The sequence below is a fragment of the Rhinopithecus roxellana genome, chromosome 20, assembly GCF_007565055.1.
Source record: "Rhinopithecus roxellana isolate Shanxi Qingling chromosome 20, ASM756505v1, whole genome shotgun sequence".
Classification (NCBI taxonomy): domain Eukaryota; kingdom Metazoa; phylum Chordata; class Mammalia; order Primates; family Cercopithecidae; genus Rhinopithecus; species Rhinopithecus roxellana.
In genome coordinates this window covers 65,357,942-65,375,415 of record NC_044568.1, presented here as the reverse complement: position 1 = coordinate 65,375,415, position 17,474 = coordinate 65,357,942, and the positions used below count along the sequence as shown (strand labels likewise).

The 17,474-nt window shown below is 40.6% G+C and overlaps 1 protein-coding gene, 1 non-coding gene and 1 pseudogene across 4 annotated transcripts in view; all 3 read left to right on the top strand.

The window, feature by feature from the left end:
* Positions 1–17,474, top strand: part of PHLPP2 (PH domain and leucine rich repeat protein phosphatase 2) — a 79,292-nt gene that overhangs the window by 27,492 nt on the left and 34,326 nt on the right. For all 3 annotated transcript variants that reach the window (XM_030925317.1, XM_030925318.1, XM_030925319.1), the window contains exons 4-6: positions 6,837–7,027; positions 13,642–13,767; positions 16,364–16,518. In XM_030925317.1, coding sequence (XP_030781177.1) covers positions 6,837–7,027; positions 13,642–13,767; positions 16,364–16,518 — 472 coding nt within the window. The remainder of the gene's footprint in view (positions 1–6,836; positions 7,028–13,641; positions 13,768–16,363; positions 16,519–17,474) is intronic.
* Positions 1,871–2,005, top strand: LOC115895337. Its single transcript, XR_004055544.1, has one exon. It is a non-coding gene; the product is annotated as a small nucleolar RNA SNORA70 (small nucleolar RNA).
* Positions 2,023–2,522, top strand: LOC104654764 (annotated as a pseudogene).

Here is a 17,474-nt window from a genome sequence, read left to right as displayed (position 1 = left end):
TGTGGGTCTATTTTTTTTTTTTTTAATTTTTTATTTTTTTTGAGACAGGGTCTTACCCAGTTGCCTAGGCTGTATGTAGTGCAATGGTGCCATCATGGCTCACTGCAGCCTCAACCTCCCAGGCCCAAATGATTCTCCCACCTCAGCCTCCCAAGTAGCTGGAACTACGTGCACACACCACTGCACCTGGCTAATTTTTGTATTTTTTGTAGAACTGAGGTCTCGCCATATTGCCCAGGCTGGTCTCAAACTCCTCAGCTCAAGTGATCCTCCTACCTTGGCCCCCTAAAGTGCTGAGATTACAGGCATGAGCCATCATGAGCAGCCAGATCTATAATAAAACTGATGCAGGATTTTTTCTTGACCCCTTTATGGGACTTGTGACAGTGGTGCCCCATTTACTCAGCCCACCCTGCTCATCTCTTGTGGGAAGGGAATGTGCAGGTGAATGAGTGTGGGAACTGACTAGCTGATTGGATACTGGTGGGAACAAACCGTTTTCATTGGGTTCTGTTGTACTCCACCCTTTGTGGGATGTAGCACATAGAAGAGTGAGTGCAGGAAATGGCTGCCTGCTTTAGCACCAGCAGGAATAGATTCTGTGCAGGCTTGTGGCAGCGTCCAGGTAGGGGTGTCTGTGATCCCAAGGCCCCAGAGGACGTGTTATAACGCTCTCTTAGCTCTGTCATCTGCAGACAGCAGTGTGTTATCAGCTCAGTGGTCCCTTTGCCTTGTTGCATAGGGCAGCTGGTCTCCACCAGCGAGGGCAAAGAGCCAGTGTGACAGTCTTTTTGAATACCAGCGCTTGGTGTGTCTTGAATTCTTGTCTGGTGCCCAAGAGGAATGAGGTCATGTGGACAAATTGAAGGATGGTGAATGCGGAGAATTTTATTGAATGAAAACTGCTCTCAGTGAAGAGTGGAGCTGGAAAGGGGATGGGAAGGGCAGGTCGCTCTCCCTTGAAGCTTCTGTCTTCTGAAGTCAAGTCGCCTCTCCCTGATGTCCGGCTGCTTGTCTTCTCTGCTGGCTGAGTCTGGGGTCTTTATAGGCACAGGATGGAGATGCTGTAGATAGTTTTGGAAAAGGCAACATTTGATTGGTAAAAAGACATTATTCAGAAAGAACCATTTGGGAGAGAGCAGACAAATAGGGATGGGAATTCTAACTTTGGCCACAAGTTTCAGGCTTTTCGGTGGGGTTTTGCTGGGGACTCACCTCTGTCTGCCTAGAATTTCTCTGCTTCCTGCCTCTATCAAAACTGTCATAGAAAATATGCTTCCCTCTCACCTTTTTCCTCCAACCACCCAGTTCCTCAAACCAGACACAACTATTGTTAACCGAAGGAAAGAGTTGAAGTATTCTCTTTGAAGTAAATAGCTTAGTAATCAGCTTTAAATATTTTATGTGTAGAATTTTTGGTGCATTATCTTAGTTGGATTATAGTGTTAATAAGGTCAAGGTCATAAGGGCCTGAGTGCAAACCAGTTAATGTTGTGTTCTCTGGTTATAAAAGGTCACTGGATAGTGTCCCAGTCAGCCATTATGCAAATACCAGTTATCAGTCTTGCTGGAGAGGGAGTGCTGGGGGAAAAGGGAGTGGAATGACTCTCTCAGTTCAAATTCATGATATAAAAGCTGTGGAAATAACATTTCACTGAAGTCAGGTTGAGTAGGTAGCATGATTAATCATGGGATTAAGAGAACATATAGCCAGGCGTGGTGGCTCACGCCTGTAATCCCAGCTCTCAGGGAGGCAGAGGCGGGAGGATGGCTTGAGCCCAGGAGTTCGAGACCTGCCTGGGTAATATAGCGAGACCCCATTCTCCACAAAAAGGAAAAAAAAAAAAAGACAAGAGAACATATAAATCCTCTGCAGCCAATTAAGCCAACTGTGTTCCTTTCCTCATGGGGGCTCTGTGTGCAGTGGCTGCACACAGCAGCTTCCTTGGTAGTGTACTCAGCCTGTTTCTTGTATGGGTTGCTCTAAGGGACCTTGGAGACAGGCCTTTCAGATGGATGTTCATGTCTCTGACTTTGCACTATCCCCAGTCTAGGCTCCAAACAGGTATGCGAGGTGCCTTTGGAAAGCCCCAGGGCACTGTGGCCGGGGTTTACATTGGCCAAATTATCATGTCCATTTGCACCAAGATGCAGAACAAGGAGCACGTGTTGAGGCCCTACGCAGGGCCAAGTTGAAGTTCCCTGGCCGCCAGAAGATCCACATCTCTAAGAAGTGGGGCTTTACCAAGTTCAATGCAGATGAATTTGAAGACATGGTGGCTGAGAAGCAGCTCATCCCAGATGGCTGCGGGGTCAATTACATCCCCAGTAGTGGCCCTCTGGACAAGTGGCGGCGGGCCCTGCACTCGGGAGGGCTTCCACTGTGCTGCCCCCTCTTAATGCTCGCCAGTAAATCCTACTTCCTGTTCACCTTAAAAAAAAGAGAGAGAGAAAGAGCAAACCCCTTATTTGTGTTGGAAAAAGTGGCATACAGAGAGTGTGATTTGTTAGGGAAGTGGTAGCTCTGGGACTGTATAGCTCAGGTAGCACAACTCCATGCCTGAACATTTCTCTGTGTACTACATTCTCTGCGCACATTGTTTAAAACAGCTTTGTCAAAAGAGCATAAATACAAACAGCAGAAGCCAGATGCAAAATAATTATATCGTATGTTTCCATTCATTTAAAGTTCAGAAAACGGGCTAAACACAGCCATATTGTTTTGAAATGTGTGGCAATACTATTCTTTATCAAAATCTGTTCTTTCATAATAACAAAATTGTAGTGGGGCATATAACTGCCTGGTTACAGCCCATTTTGCAGCCTTTCTTGTGGTTAGATGTGGACATGTGACAAAGTTTTCTTCCATGGTATGGAGTGGACTTGATGTGCGCCACTTCTACCTGTGCGCACAAACCCCCAGTGTGTGCTTCTCAGGGCTCTAGTGCTCTTTTCCACTCTGGTGGGCTAGGATGGCAATAATCAGAGCAATAATTAAAGTCAAGTGTGGAAAATTGCAAACCCTGAGTTACTTTTAAATATATATATATATATATATATATATATATATATATATATATATATATATTATTTATTTATTTTTTGAGACAGAGTCTTGCTCTGTCACCCAGGCTTGAGTACTGTGGTGCCATCTTGGCTCACTGCAGCCTCTGCCTCTCAGACTCAAGCAGTTCTCCTGACTCAGCCTCCTAAGTGACTGGGATTACAGGAACCCACCACCACAGCTGGCTAATTTCTGTATTTTTAGTAGAGATGGGGTTTCACCATGTTGGTCAGGCTGATCTCGAACTCCTAACCTCAGGTGATCCACCCACCTCGGCCTCCTAAAGCGCTAGGATTACAGGCGTGAGCCACTGCGCCCCGCCACATTTAAAATTTTGACTCAGCATTCCTAAATTGCACAAATAGGTGTTACTAGTGTTACGAGTGTGTACTCGATTTGCTAGAATTTGAGAGTACTTATTTCCCTACACCTTTGACAACATCAGGTATCATTGTTAATCTTTGCCCCAATTGCAAAAATACTATCTCATGTTACTATGCATATTTAAAGCTTCTTTGTTAAAATATAAGAGGAACGTGGTAGAAAAACATTGCACCACCCTAATACAGTTACTTTTATGATTGCATATTTTCTTAGTCTTATTTTATATGCATATTTTATATTTTTATTCATATATTTTTGCTTTTCAAACATTTGGTTTTTAACTACACAAGTGTAATATGAATATGGTGTCATTATCTGTGGTGTTTTAATTTGTTATAATTACCTCCTAAGTCCGTTAACTGCTCTATAGGGAACCACCGTCAATTTGGTGCATACCTGTTCAGAATTTTCCAACTTGATTATTCCTATATACTATATATTCATAGAACCATTTGGATTTTGTTTACATAAGTGGTGTTATTTGGTATTGATCTTCATGCTTTTTTCACCCAAGAGTTTGTCTTGGGAGATCTTAACTTGTCAGCATTTGCAGAACCATCTTCTGTATGCATATCTTTTTTCTTTTTTTTTTTTTTTTTGAGACAGAGTCTCACTCTTGTTGCCTGGGCTGGAGTGCAGTGGCATGACCTTGGCTCACTGCCACCTCCGCCCCCTGGGTTCAAGTGATTCTCCCCCCTCAGCCTCCCAGGTAGCTGGGATTACAGGTGGCTTGCCACCACACCCAGCTAATTTTTGTAGTTTTAGTAGAGGTGGGGTTTCACCATGTTGGCCAGGCTGGTCTTGAACTCCTGACCTCAGGTGATCTGACGGCCTTGGCTTCCCAAAGTGCTGGGATTACAGGCATGAGCCACTGTGCACGGCCCTGTATGCATTTCTTAAAGGGGCATAGTATTGAACATCATGTATGCATTATAGTCTGTGTAACCATCTCCTTAGTGATGGATATTTACTTTGTTTCTGGTTTTGGATGGTTAAAACAGCCATGTTAGTAAAATTACTTCTTTGTACACCTGCGTTCCTTCAGAGTGATCTCTAAGCATGAAATTATTGGGTGATAGGTTACTCACATTAAAATATTAATGGTTACTACTGCAGAACACTTTTATATCCTGTCAGTATAACAGAGTACCCCTTTGCCTCCAATATCACCTTTCAATATTATTAGGCTTTAAAATTTTTACTAATCTAATAGATAAAATGATGGTCCCTTTGTTTAAATTTCTTTTTCCCTGATTGCTAGTGTGGTTGAGAATTATTTCATGTTTTTATTGGATCTTTTGGTTTCTTTGAATTACTCATTGATATTTTTGTACATGTTTCTGTTTCTCTTTTTTCATATTGATTTAAATGACTTCTGTGTGTATTCTGAATATATATCCTCTGGGTACTGTATTTGTGACTCAGTTTTTTCCAGCCTGTAACTTTTTATTTTATTTATTGCTTTTTATGGTGCATGTGTTTAAAATTTTTCTTTAGTCTAAAAAATTTATTTAGTCTATTTATTTATTTATTTAATTTTTGAGATGGAGTCTTGCTCTGTTGCCCAGGTTGGAATGCAACGGCATGATCTCGGTTCACTGCAACCTCCGACTCCTGGGTTCAAGTGATTCTCCTGCCTCAGTGTCCTGAGTAGCTGGGATTACAGGTGCATGCCACCACACCTGGCTAATTTTTGTATTTTTAGTAGATATGGGGTATCACCATGTTGGTCAGGCTGGTCTCGAACTTCTGACCTCGTGATCTGCCCGCCTCAGCCTCACAAAGTGCTGGGATTACAGGCATGAGCCACCGCTCCCAGGCAGGCATGTTGAATTTTAAGTGATGGTAAACTTAAATGGCAGTTGGAGATATCTGGATAGTTGAAAATGTGGAACTAGAGCTTAGGGATACAGATCTGGGAGAACCAAACTCTCTGAGGAAGGTGGAATTTAGAAAACAGTCAGCCGTCCATATCCAAAATGGATCAAAAATATAAAAAACAAACAAAAAAGACTGTAGTATAACAACTATTTACTTAACATTTACATTGTTTTAGATATTATAAGTAATCTAGGGATGATTCAAAGTATACAGGACCTTGTGCGTAGGTTATATGGAAATACCATTTCATTTTATGTAAGAGACCATAGCATCTGTGGATTTTGGTATCCTTGGGGGGGGTCCTGGAATCAATCACTTGCCAATACCAAGGAATGACTGTATAGATGAAAGGATTGGCCTAGAATAGAAGGAGAAATGCTTATTCCATATAGTGTATTAATAGACAAAGTTTTATTGAATAATACAATTTTAAGGCTGAAGTAATCTAACTCATTTCCTCATATTATACATGAGAAACACATGGTTAAATAGGCAAAGTGATACCTAAGCTTGTATAAACAATTATGTGATAATATCGGGAGTACAACCCAGTCTTTCCAACTTCTGGGTTACTGTTTGGACCACCTCATACTGCTGTTCCTGCTCATTTCTGTGTAGTTAGTTGTTTTTTTTTTTTTTTTTAAAGACAGGGTCTTGCTATGATGCCTGGGTTGGCCTTGAAATCCTGGGCTCAAATAGTCTTCCTGTCTCAGCCTCCAGAGTAACTGGGACTACAGGTGCACACTTCTTTTAAAAATAGTGCTCTTACCAAGAACTTCACGTCTTTTCTGTTTTAATGTGCTGTTTTGTTCACTGTATCTCAGTCATATGAAGGCCTCTGATGGGAAGTAGAATTTCCACCACCATGATCAGAATAGTTGATTGAAGTACTAACCATAAGCTTTTCCGTATTAGTGGCAGAGAGATGCAGGATTATAGTTACTAATATGTTTCTTCTAGAGTAGACTGATGATAATAGTGGTTGTCATTTATTCCATGTTCTTTTTGTACCTAAAACTGTACTTGGTAGTTTATATTCATTATCTTACTTAGTTTTTATAAGAATCCCCAGAAGGTAGGTTGTGTTAAGATTCAAACTATATAAATGAGTAAAGTAAAGCTTAATGAGAATAAATAGTTCAAGGAAACAAAGTGATAGAACCAGCATTCATGTTCAGGTGTATCTGACTCCAGAGTTCATGATCTTAACCACTCTACCATGCTGCCTTTCTCTAGGTACATAGGAGATATGGGTGTTGGAAGAAGGGTTAATTTAACAATAGCATCCAAAGTAAAATTTTGCTTCGTAGACCAAAACTCACAGGTACTCCTACTGTATATAATTAAGTGATGGATAGTATGTGAGGACTAGATCTAATTTTGTCATAACTATATTGCTTGGTTACTTATATCTATGAATAAGGTTGCTGAATGTTGACATATTTTTCCCTTTCTGTATTCCTATACTACTTTAATGGTGGATTCTGAAATATTGTTTCCTTTTCAGAAAAACCATGCCACATGGATCATTTGGATCGAATCCTACTGTCTGGCATCTATAATGTACGCAAGGGAAAGACCCAGCTGCATAAGTGGGCTGAGCGCCTAGTTGTCCTCTGTGGTACCTGCCTTATCGTTTCCTCAGTGAAGGACTGTCAGACTGGAAAGATGCACATTTTGCCTCTGGTTGGTGGAAAGGTAAGACTCATAAAGTTAAATTATTTTTCATTTGATCATCTTAATTAAGAAAATAATCACATACGCTTTTCATAGCTTTTATTCATATCTTTTCAAAGAAGCCAGTATGGGCATTATTAAAGATGATATCAGAGACTCTCTGAGAGGTTCAGAGGCTATTATGCCCCAAATCCTGTTGCTGAACCATCTGTTCTAGACATCCCCACCTCCACTGCTAGGCACTAGATTCTGGGACTGACAATAGCCGGAGTCGACAGTGGATGCTACCATTAAAAGTTGCCTTTGGAAGTTAGAAGTAGCTGCCAGCATCTGTCACCAAATAGATTCTTTCTGGGTTTTTTTTTTTTTTTTTTTTTTTACCCCAATTAAATTAAAACTCAGAGTCTGAGGTAGTCATAAGATGTGATCCAGCAGCCAGGGAGCCATGCCATTTCTTCCATCTGTCCTAGAGGAGTCTCCATTCCCAGGAAAGGAGTTCACTTGTTAGTCAAACAGAATGAATGACAAATGACCAAAAACAGATATACTAATATTTATAGAAGGTATGTATATATGATTTTACTCTGTTTTGAATCTTGAATGTCATAAACCAATCTGAGTTCAGGAGGACTTCCAGACAAAATTACCTCATGAATTCACACTTCGGATCAGGCATCCAATCTGATCCAAATACACAGCAATATAGATAGAACACATGTATTAAAAAGATAAATAAGCTGGGCGTGGTGGCTTGTGTCAGTAATCCCAGCTACTCAGGAGGCTGAAGTGGGAGGATCACTTGAGGCCAGCAGTTTGAAACCAGCCTGAGCAACATTAGCAAGACCCTGTCTTGGCTGGGCACAGTAGCTTATGCCTGTATTCCTGGCACTTTCGGAGGCCTAGGTGGGCAGATCACTGAGGTCAGGAGTTCAAAACCAGCCTGGCCAACACGGTGAAACCCCATCTCTACTAAAAATAATCTTAAAAAATTAGGTGGGCATGGTGATGGGTGCCTGTAATCCCAGCTACTTGGGAGGCTGAGGTAGGAGAATCACTCGAACCTGGGAGGTGGAAGTTGCAGTGACCCAAGATCATGCCGTTGCACCCCAGCCTGGCAAACAGCAAGACTTCGTCTCAAAAGAAAAAAGAAAAAAAAAATTAGGTGTGGTGGTGCGGCGCCTGAAGTCTCAGCTGCTTGGGATGCTGAGGAGGGAGGATGGGTTGACCCCAGGAGTTCAAGTTGCGGTGAGCTGTGATCATGCTACTGTATCCTAGCCTTATGTGACAGGGTGTGACCCTATCTCTTAAAAAAATAAAAATAGGCCGGGCGCGGTGGCTCAAGCCTGTAATCCCAGCACTTTGGGAGGCCGAGACGGGCGGATCACGAGGTCAGGAGATCGAGACCATCCTGACTAACACAGTGAAACCCCGTCTCTACTAAAAATACAAAAAAAAAACTAGCCGGGCGAGGTGGCGGGCGCCTGTAGTCCCAGCTACTCGGGAGGCTGAGGCGGGAGAATGGCGCAAACCCGGGAGGCGGAGCTTGCAGTGAGCTGAGATCCGGCCACTGCACTCCAGTCCGGGCGACAGAGCGAGACTTCGCCTCAAAAAAAAAAAAAAATAAATAAAAAAAATAAAAATAAAAAAATGAATGAATGGATGAATGAATGAAAAGAATTAACTGAGCTTAGAAATACAGAATAGAAACATAAAATGATCAGAAGGTCTGAGTCTGTGGGCCTCCTGGGCTCTGGGTCTGAAAGGTTGTGGCAGCCCAGGAGTTCGGCTCTTGTAAGTATTTAGGTCTAATAGTTTGCTGTTCATAATGGGGGTCCTGGGTTAGGCTTATGGCCTAAAGCCAGGCTGATTGGTATTTTTTGTTTCTGAAAGAAAGCTAAAACAAAAACTGGCATTAAGCACTGACTGGAACCAAGGCTTATTTCTAGCTGTGGTCCTAAAGAGGTGGGAGAATCCAGTTATATGGCCTATGACCAGGAAAATGAATGAAATCCGTACTAGTTTAATGAATGAATGTTTGTAACTCCAGTATCAACCATGGGGCAGGAACCCACCACTGTCAATATGAGGTCTTGGGGGCTGAAGAACAAAGTGAAGAAAGTAAGTAGAGTTGTTTGAGAGGGAAAGAGTGAATGAGGACAAGGTTGGGGATTGGTGGAGATGAAGCAGCAGATAGGGTAAGAGAGAAAATGAACCTACCATTCAAGTGAACCTGAAACGTAAACTCCCTCTCACACACATCAAAAAAAAAAAAAAAACAAAAAAAAAACAAAAAAAAAAAAAACGCACAGAGAAATTTAATACTAGGGAGGATTTCCATAACCTCAACCATCACAAGATAAACTCACTTCAGATTGAAATGGAAATAAATGAACGTCCTGAAAAAACTTGAAAATAAGTGTATTTAGAATTTTCTAAGAGAGAATGGAAGAACAAAAATGGAAAACAAATTCAGAAATCAGAATGTCTGCCTATGAAAAAGCCAAGTAGAATATTGGAAATAAAAATACAGTTACTAAAATTTAAAACTTAAGTGGTTAAACTCTAGATCAGACAAAGAATTAATGAAGAGTAATTTTGTCTATTCTGTTTGCTAGTAGAATTTTGTTTAGGGTAGCAGTATGCCTAGGATCAAAAACTAAATCTTCCAGCCCCTCTTGTAGCTACTGAGATATACACAGAAGTTTCCTGGAAGGACTTTTGGAAAAGCTCTTTAAAATGGATAGACTTTTAAAGAGCTTGACCTTTAAAGGTCATAAAGGGATGGATGGCTTGACCCTTTGCCAGTCCCTCAGTGTCAGAGGTGGAGCAGTCATACGATGACTGTGAGTTGGCAAGCATATGTCAACTATGGCATTTAAGGAAGAAGCAGCCTGGGTCCTTGCTGGCATATGGAGCCGTTAGCCTAGTCCTGGACTGACACCTCTATTTTTTTAAGCCACTGTTTAGTAGCTGAATGTAATTAATTGATGTACTGAAGAATTTCACAGATAAAAAAATAATAAAAGAACCTTTCAGAAAGGCTCTAGTATACATCTTACAGGAGTTCTAGAGAAGAGAGAGGAAGGAAAAAGAGAAGTAATATCTAAAACAATAATAGCTGAAAATTTTCTAGAAGTGAAGACAAACATGAATGTTTAGATGTGGCAATGTGTTATTAAGTGAAGTGTGATGCACTCTTGGGATAAGAGGATAGAAACATCAAATAATCTTAAAATTTATTAGAAAAATTAGAAAAATTTAACAATAGCCACTAAAATTAGAGGAGGAAAAGAGAATATGGCAAACTTTGTAACACTAAAATAAGGCAAGAAGAATTGAGAAAAAGGAGCAAAATAGCATGTTAAATTATCACAAATTATAATGATAGTAATAAATCCGAATATATCAGTAATCACAATGATTGTGATAGTCAGATGTTATTTTAAATAGTATTTGCTGTTCATAAGAGACATAATTAAAACTTACTCTTAGAAAGTTGAAGGTGAAGTGATGAAAGAATATATACTCGTCAAATAGCAATCAAAAGAAAATTGGTGTGGTTATATTAATAGCATATGAAACATTTATATGAAAGTTTATGTGCAACAAAGGATTTGTATTCAGAATATAAAAGGAACTTTTGCAACTAAGTAACAAAAAGACAAACCCAGTAAAAAACTGGGCAAGAGATTTGAAGAGACCCGTCATCAAAGCAGATATACAGGTAACAAACACATGAAAAGATCTTCAACCTCATTTGTCATTAGGGAAATGCAAATAAAAATCACAGTGAGATACTGCATACCACTAGAATGACTAAAATTAAAAGACTAATTAATAACAAGTTTGGCAAAGATGCGGAGCAACTGGAACATTTATACATCATGGTAGGAATGAAGTTACTTTGGAAAACAGTTTATTCATTTTTTGTAAAATTAAACATATGCTTTTCAAATGACCCTGCAATTCTATTTCTAGTTTTTTATCCAAAATAAATGAACATATGTTCTTACAAAGACTTGTACATGAATGTTCATAGCAGCTTTATTCATAATGGCCAAAAACTAGAAACAAATGTTCATTGACTTGTGAATTGATAAACAAATGTGATATATCTATACCAGGAAATACTGCTAAGCAAAAAAAAAAAAAAAAAAAAAAAAAAAGGAAAGAATGCTAATACAGGAACAAGGATAAATCTTTTTTTTTTTTTTTTTTTTTTTTTTGAGACGGAGTCTCGCTCTGTCGCCTGGGCTGGAGTGCAGTGGCTGGATCTCAGCTCACTGCAAGCTCCACCTCCCGGGTTTACGCCATTCTCCTGCCTCAGCCTCCCGAGTAGCTGGGACTACAGGCGCCCGCCACCTCGCCTGGCTAGTTTTTTGTATTTTTTAGTAGAGACGGGGTTTCACCATGTTAGCCAGGATGGTCTCGATCTCCTGACCTCGTGATCGGCCTCCCAAAGTGCTGGGATTACAGGCTTGAGCCACCGCGCCCGGCCAAGGATAAATCTTGAAAGTATAATTCTGAGTGAAAGAAGCCAGATACAGAAGTCTATTTATTGAATTATTCCATTTATATGAAATTCTGAAAAAGGCAAAAAATTGTAGGGTTAGAAAATAGATCAGTGGTTGGCCAGGGCATGGTGGGGAGGGGGCTGACTGTGTAAGAACACAGAGGGAAGTTTGGGGGCCATGGGGTTGCACACTGTATTTATTCATTTATAAAAACTCATGAAATTGGTTATTTATAATCAGTGAATTAAAAAAAAAAAATCAAGGCCAGGCGTGGCACAGTGGCTGACACCTGTAATCCTAGCACTTTGGGAGGCTCAGGCAGGAGAATTACTTGAGTCCAGGAGTTCAAGACCAGCCTGGGCAAAATAAGTGGGATTCTGTCTCTACCAAAAAATGAAAATTTAGCCAGGAACGGTGGCAGACACTTGTAGTCCTAGCTACTCAGGAAGCTAAGGCAGGAGGATCACTTGAACCTGTAAACTTGAGGCTGCACTGAGCCATGATCACGCCATTGTACTCCAGCCTGGGTGAAGCATGACCTGTCTCAAAAAAATAAAAACCAGTGAATTTTATTTTAGGTTAGACCTCAATAAAGCTAATCCCCAGAAAGACTTTTTTGTGTGTGTATTTGAGACGGAGTCTCACTGTGTCACCCAGGCTGGAGTACAGTGGCACGATCTCGGCTCACTGCAACCTCCGCCTCCTGGGTTCAAGCAGTTCTCCTGCTTCAGCCTCCCAAGTAGCTGGGCCAAAAGGACTTTAATGCAAAAAGCGTTAGTAGGGATAAAGAGACTCATTACAAAATGATAAAAGGAACATTTCACCATGAATATTTAATAGTTCCAAAGTTATACATATGTAAATATAATATCAACGTCTGTAATACAGAGATTAAAATAATTACTCCAGGAGGTTGACAAATTATAGTGAGATTTACAGATCTTTCTCAGTGTTTGACATTATATGATTCTCTGTACTTTTCTGTGTCAAGCATTCCAAAATATTTAAAAGATCATGCTAAAACAATCAGTATCTATTCTTCATTTCAATAATATTCTTTATTTTGACACAGACTCATTCAGTTGCAATGATTTGTTACTAATGAAAAATGGTTATGTTGTATCACAATTTAATATTGTGAAAATTATTTAATTTTAATTAATCTTTTTAATATTCTCTTTTCTCGAAGTATTTTGTTTCTGCTGCTTGGTTCAATCTTTAGTTGGCAAAGAAACGTAATGTAAGTTTCCATCTGATTTGCCAAGCTATGACATAACAAGTGAGATACTAGACAAAAAGATGTAAATGGTTCTGTAACTATAAAAAGACTGCTTCCTTATCAAAGCTATATAGGTTTAGTTGTTGGGATTTGGGGGAGAATTTTTTTTTTTGAGACATAGTCTCACACTGTCACCCAGGCTGGTATGCAGTGGCACACTCTTAGCTTACTGCAACCTCTGCCTCCTGGGTTCAAGCGATTCTCCTGCCTCAGCCTCCCTAGTAGCTAGAATTACAGGAGCCCGCAACCACACCTGGCTAATTTTTTGTATTTTTAGTAGAAAAGGGGTTTCACTGTGTTGACCAGGCTGCTCTCGAACTCCTGACCTCGTGATCCCCCCGCCTCGGCCTCCCAAAGTGCTGGGATTGCAGGTGTGAGCCACCACGCCAGGCCAATAATTTCTTTAAGGAGCTGTTTTTGTGTTGTGAATTCCTGCCACCACTCCAAATAGGAATGGGGGAGGTTTTTGCCTCTTTTCTCAAGCCTAGTAAAAGAGATTTGAATTGGACTGAAGGGGACTTGGTAAGAGTTCCATGCAGTAAGGGGGACATAGCAGACTGGTATCCTGCTTCCTGACCAGCAAGTTCTAAGGACGAGAGGTGCTACCCAGCTGCTGATGATAGAGCAAAAGCACAGCCAATGTGTTGGGATCATTGTGTACTCCTTGGGTGCGTTCATGTGTGACCCATTGGCAGATGGAGGGGGACAAGCGGGGAAAGAGAAAAAATAAAAAGTAACTCTATTTTAAAAAATTCAGTTGTTCGTCTTGTGATTGCCTTTTGCTTTTTGACTAGGATTTTTTTTTTTTAGTGGTTCTGGTTTTCTCCCCTCCTCTTCTCCAGATAGAAGAAGTGAAGCGACGGCAGTACTCCCTTGCTTTCAGCTCAGCAGGAGCCCAAGCTCAGACCTATCATGTCAGCTTCGAGACTTTGGCTGAGTACCAGCGATGGCAACGGCAAGCATCCAAGGTGAAAAGTGGTAGGATGTTCTGATGTGTAGATAAGAATAGAGAACCCCAGGCCGGGCGCAGTGGCTCATGTCTGTAATCCCAGCACTTTGGGATGCCGAGGCGGGCTGATCACCTGAGGTCAGGAGTTCGAGACCAGCCTGACCAATATGGTGAAACCCTGTCTCTACTAAAACACAAAAAATTAGCCATGCGTGGTGGCGCGCACCTGTAGTCCCAGCTACTCAGAAGGCTGAGGCAGGAGAATTGCGTGAACCTGGGAGGCAGAGGTTGCAGTGAGCTGACGTCGTGCCACAGCATTCCAGCCTGTGACAGAGCAAGACTCCATCTCAAAAAAAAAAAAAAAAAAATAGAGTACCCCAAGAGAAATGTATTTTGAAACTGATGGCCGGGTGCAGTGGCTCATGCATGTAATCCCAGCACTTTGGGAGGCTGAGGCAGGTGGATCACCTGAGTTCAGGAGTTCGAGACCTGCCTGACCAACATGGAGAAATCCCATCTCTATAAAAATACACAATTAGCCGGGCGTGGTGGTGCATACCTGTAATTCCAGCTACTTGGAAAGCTGAGGTAGGAGAATCACTTGAACCCAGGAGGTGGAGGTTGCAGTCAGCCAAGATTGTGCCATTGCACACTCTAGCCTGGGAAACGAGCAGAAGTCCGTCTCAAAAAAAGCAACTGAACTTATTCCCAAGATGGCAAATTATAATGATAGCAAATTATAATTTATAATTTCCTTTCTAGGCCTTTCCTGAGTATGTAGTGAGTAAAATCATGGAATTCCACCAGGTCTTTAACTTATTTGTACATGCATAGTACAAAATGCTGTCAAAAATGTTTGCAGGTGCATTTTCCTCTGTACTATCTCTGGGAGGTAGGGCCTTAGAAGGAATTAAGACACAAAGAGATTTGACCCTTGAAGGAAGTGAGATACAATGAGATTTAAATGACCTTCCCTTGACCGTAGTAGTCAGTGATAGATGGATGCATTCCATAACTTGTGTCCCAGTGTTTCTCGGTCTGCATATGTTCAGAACAGCCTTGGTGAACCACTTCAAGTGTGTAGTTATTGATGATGGGACAGTGACCTCTAATGCCGTCACAAACCATTATCCCTATATGCCAAGGATAATTAGTCTTTCAACATCATTTCTGCTCTTTAGCCTTTAAAGAACAATAAAGTGTATTGTGATTTCCAGATTCTCTTTTTCTTCTAGCTGTCTTTGCAGGATTTTGTATAAGAGATTGTTATAGTATAAGGACATACCATCAAAACATGAATGACTTCCTTTTTTTTTTTTTTTTTTTTTGGGAGATGGAGTCTTACTGTCACCCAGGCTGGAATACAATGGTACAGTCTTGGCTCACTGCAACCTTTGTTTCCCGGGTTCAAGCAGGTCTCCTGCCTCAGCCTCTGGAGTAGCTGGGATTACAGGTGTGTGCCATCACGCCCAGCTAATCTTTGTATTTTTAGTAGAGACAGAGTTTCACCATGTTGACCAGGCTGGTCTCAAACTCCTGACCTCACGTGATCTGCCCACCTTGGCCTCCCAAAGTGCTGGGATTATGGTGTGAGCCACCACGCCCAGTCATGAATGACTTTTCTAGTGATATATTGTTTCTTTTTTTAGATCAATTTTTATAACCCATATTGGCATACTGTTATAGAACTATAAAGCTTGTTTTGATTTTATTATTTTATAGTTATATTGTGTTGGCTATAAAATCTGCTCTGAATAAAACTGGTCCCAGTTTTAAGTGGCTATTCCATTCTTCTGCCCTTTTAAAGAGAAGTTAATTTTTTTTAGTGTCTTTTGCGTGTTTAGCAGTGTGCTGTGTGCTTGGTTATTTACTTTTATCCTCAAAGCAGATGAAGAAACTGCTGATAAGTAGCAGAGCTAGTGTGGCTACAAAAGGCCATGTCTTTTCATACCACACTGCCTCTTAAAGTTTTTTCCAGTTATTTTGAATCATCTTAAGATAACTCCTTGCGGCCAGGCGCTGTGAATCAGGCCTGTAATCCCAGCACCTTGGGAGGCCGAAGAGGGTGGATTACCTGAGGTCAGGAGTTCGAGACCAGCCTGGCCAACATGGTGAAACCGTCTCTACTAAAAATAAAAAAAATTAGTCTGGCCTGGTGGCACATACCTGTAATCACCGCTACTTGGGAGGCTGAGGCAGGAGAATTGCTTGAGCCCAGGAGACGGAGGATGCAGTAAGCCGAGATCATGCCACTGCACTCCAGCCTGGCTGACAGAGCAAGACTGTCTCAAACAAACAAACAAACAAACAAACAAAAAGATTACTTCTTGCATGAAGTGTTAACTTTCCATCTTTAATGATATGTGTTTTTCTTTTTTTACCTTGTACTTACAGAGACTTTATAACTTGTACCCTTGTTTTTCAAGTAGCTTATGGTTTTAGGAAAAAGTAAAAATTAAACTGGTATTTATAAATGAATAATTGGATCTTACTGCCTTTTTTTTTTTTCCTGTCTTTTTAATTAGTGTCTTTTTGTGTAAATGCCGTTCCATTCTTTGCTGGGTGATAGACATCCAGTACTAGCTCAGAAAGCTCTTCTCTTTGACGTTATTCAGGTGGTGTCTCAGCGAATCAGTACCGTGGATCTCTCGTGTTACAGCCTCGAGGAGGTTCCTGAGCATCTCTTCTACAGTCAAGATATTACCTACCTCAACTTGCGACACAACTTCATGAAGTTAGAAAGACCCGGAGGCCTTGACACATTCTACAAGTATGTGGAGAATGGGTTTCCAGACCTGTTAAAATCAACTCATAATCAGTATCTTATGACTTCTACCTGCTACTATTGGATGTATATTCTAAAATTTCCCCTCCCTTTTGAAGAGGAAGTAAAAATTTTTATGCACAGAGTTCTCCTACCTGCCCTTTCCCCCCATAAAAGAGAAGATTGATGTAAAGTTCTGTGAGCTTCTGTTGATCTGGGTAATCTTTTCATGTAAATCATTGACACTGATGCGTGATCTCCCTCCAAGTTACATCAAGAGATTTAGTATATGGGAAATTTTTGAATTAGAAGTATAAAATTTAACTAACGTAAAGGAGATAGGCCTAATTATAAGAATTTCACTCTGAGAGACAAGGCTATATCTTCCCTTTGGACCTTCCACTGCCAACTCTTAAGTGTTTAGTCAGCTGTGATGCTTCTCTCTTCTAATACAGGAACCGTTGTATCCCTACAGTGCTATGACCTACTTGTTATTCCATCTTCTTTATTAAAATATATACCCTATTCCCACCCTCCACTCATCCCACCTCACTTCTCCACTTAAAAATGGACGCAGTGAATAAATATGTGTTGTAAGTAATTGTCTGGGCTTCTGCAGGAGAAGGTAGAAATTGGAAATTAAAGCATTCAAAGTGATTTAAATTAGATAGTGACTAAAAAGATAATATACATTAAAATTACATATTTTACATCCTTCCTTAAGAGCTAAGTCCAGAGTAATGTCCAGAAAATGTTGTGTTTTGTTATCTCATCTGATAATTGTTTTAGAAAGTTTTTCAAGTGTAAGCCTCTACTTAGTAATGAGGTAGTTATTTTAATAATATTGGCTTGTAAAAATGAAAACAAGCAATAATTTTAAGGAAGTTGGTTTCTAGCATTTCTTTGTGAGTTGCTATGAAAAAGAAGTAGTCCAGTTTGAGGGCTGAATCATAAATTCTGAA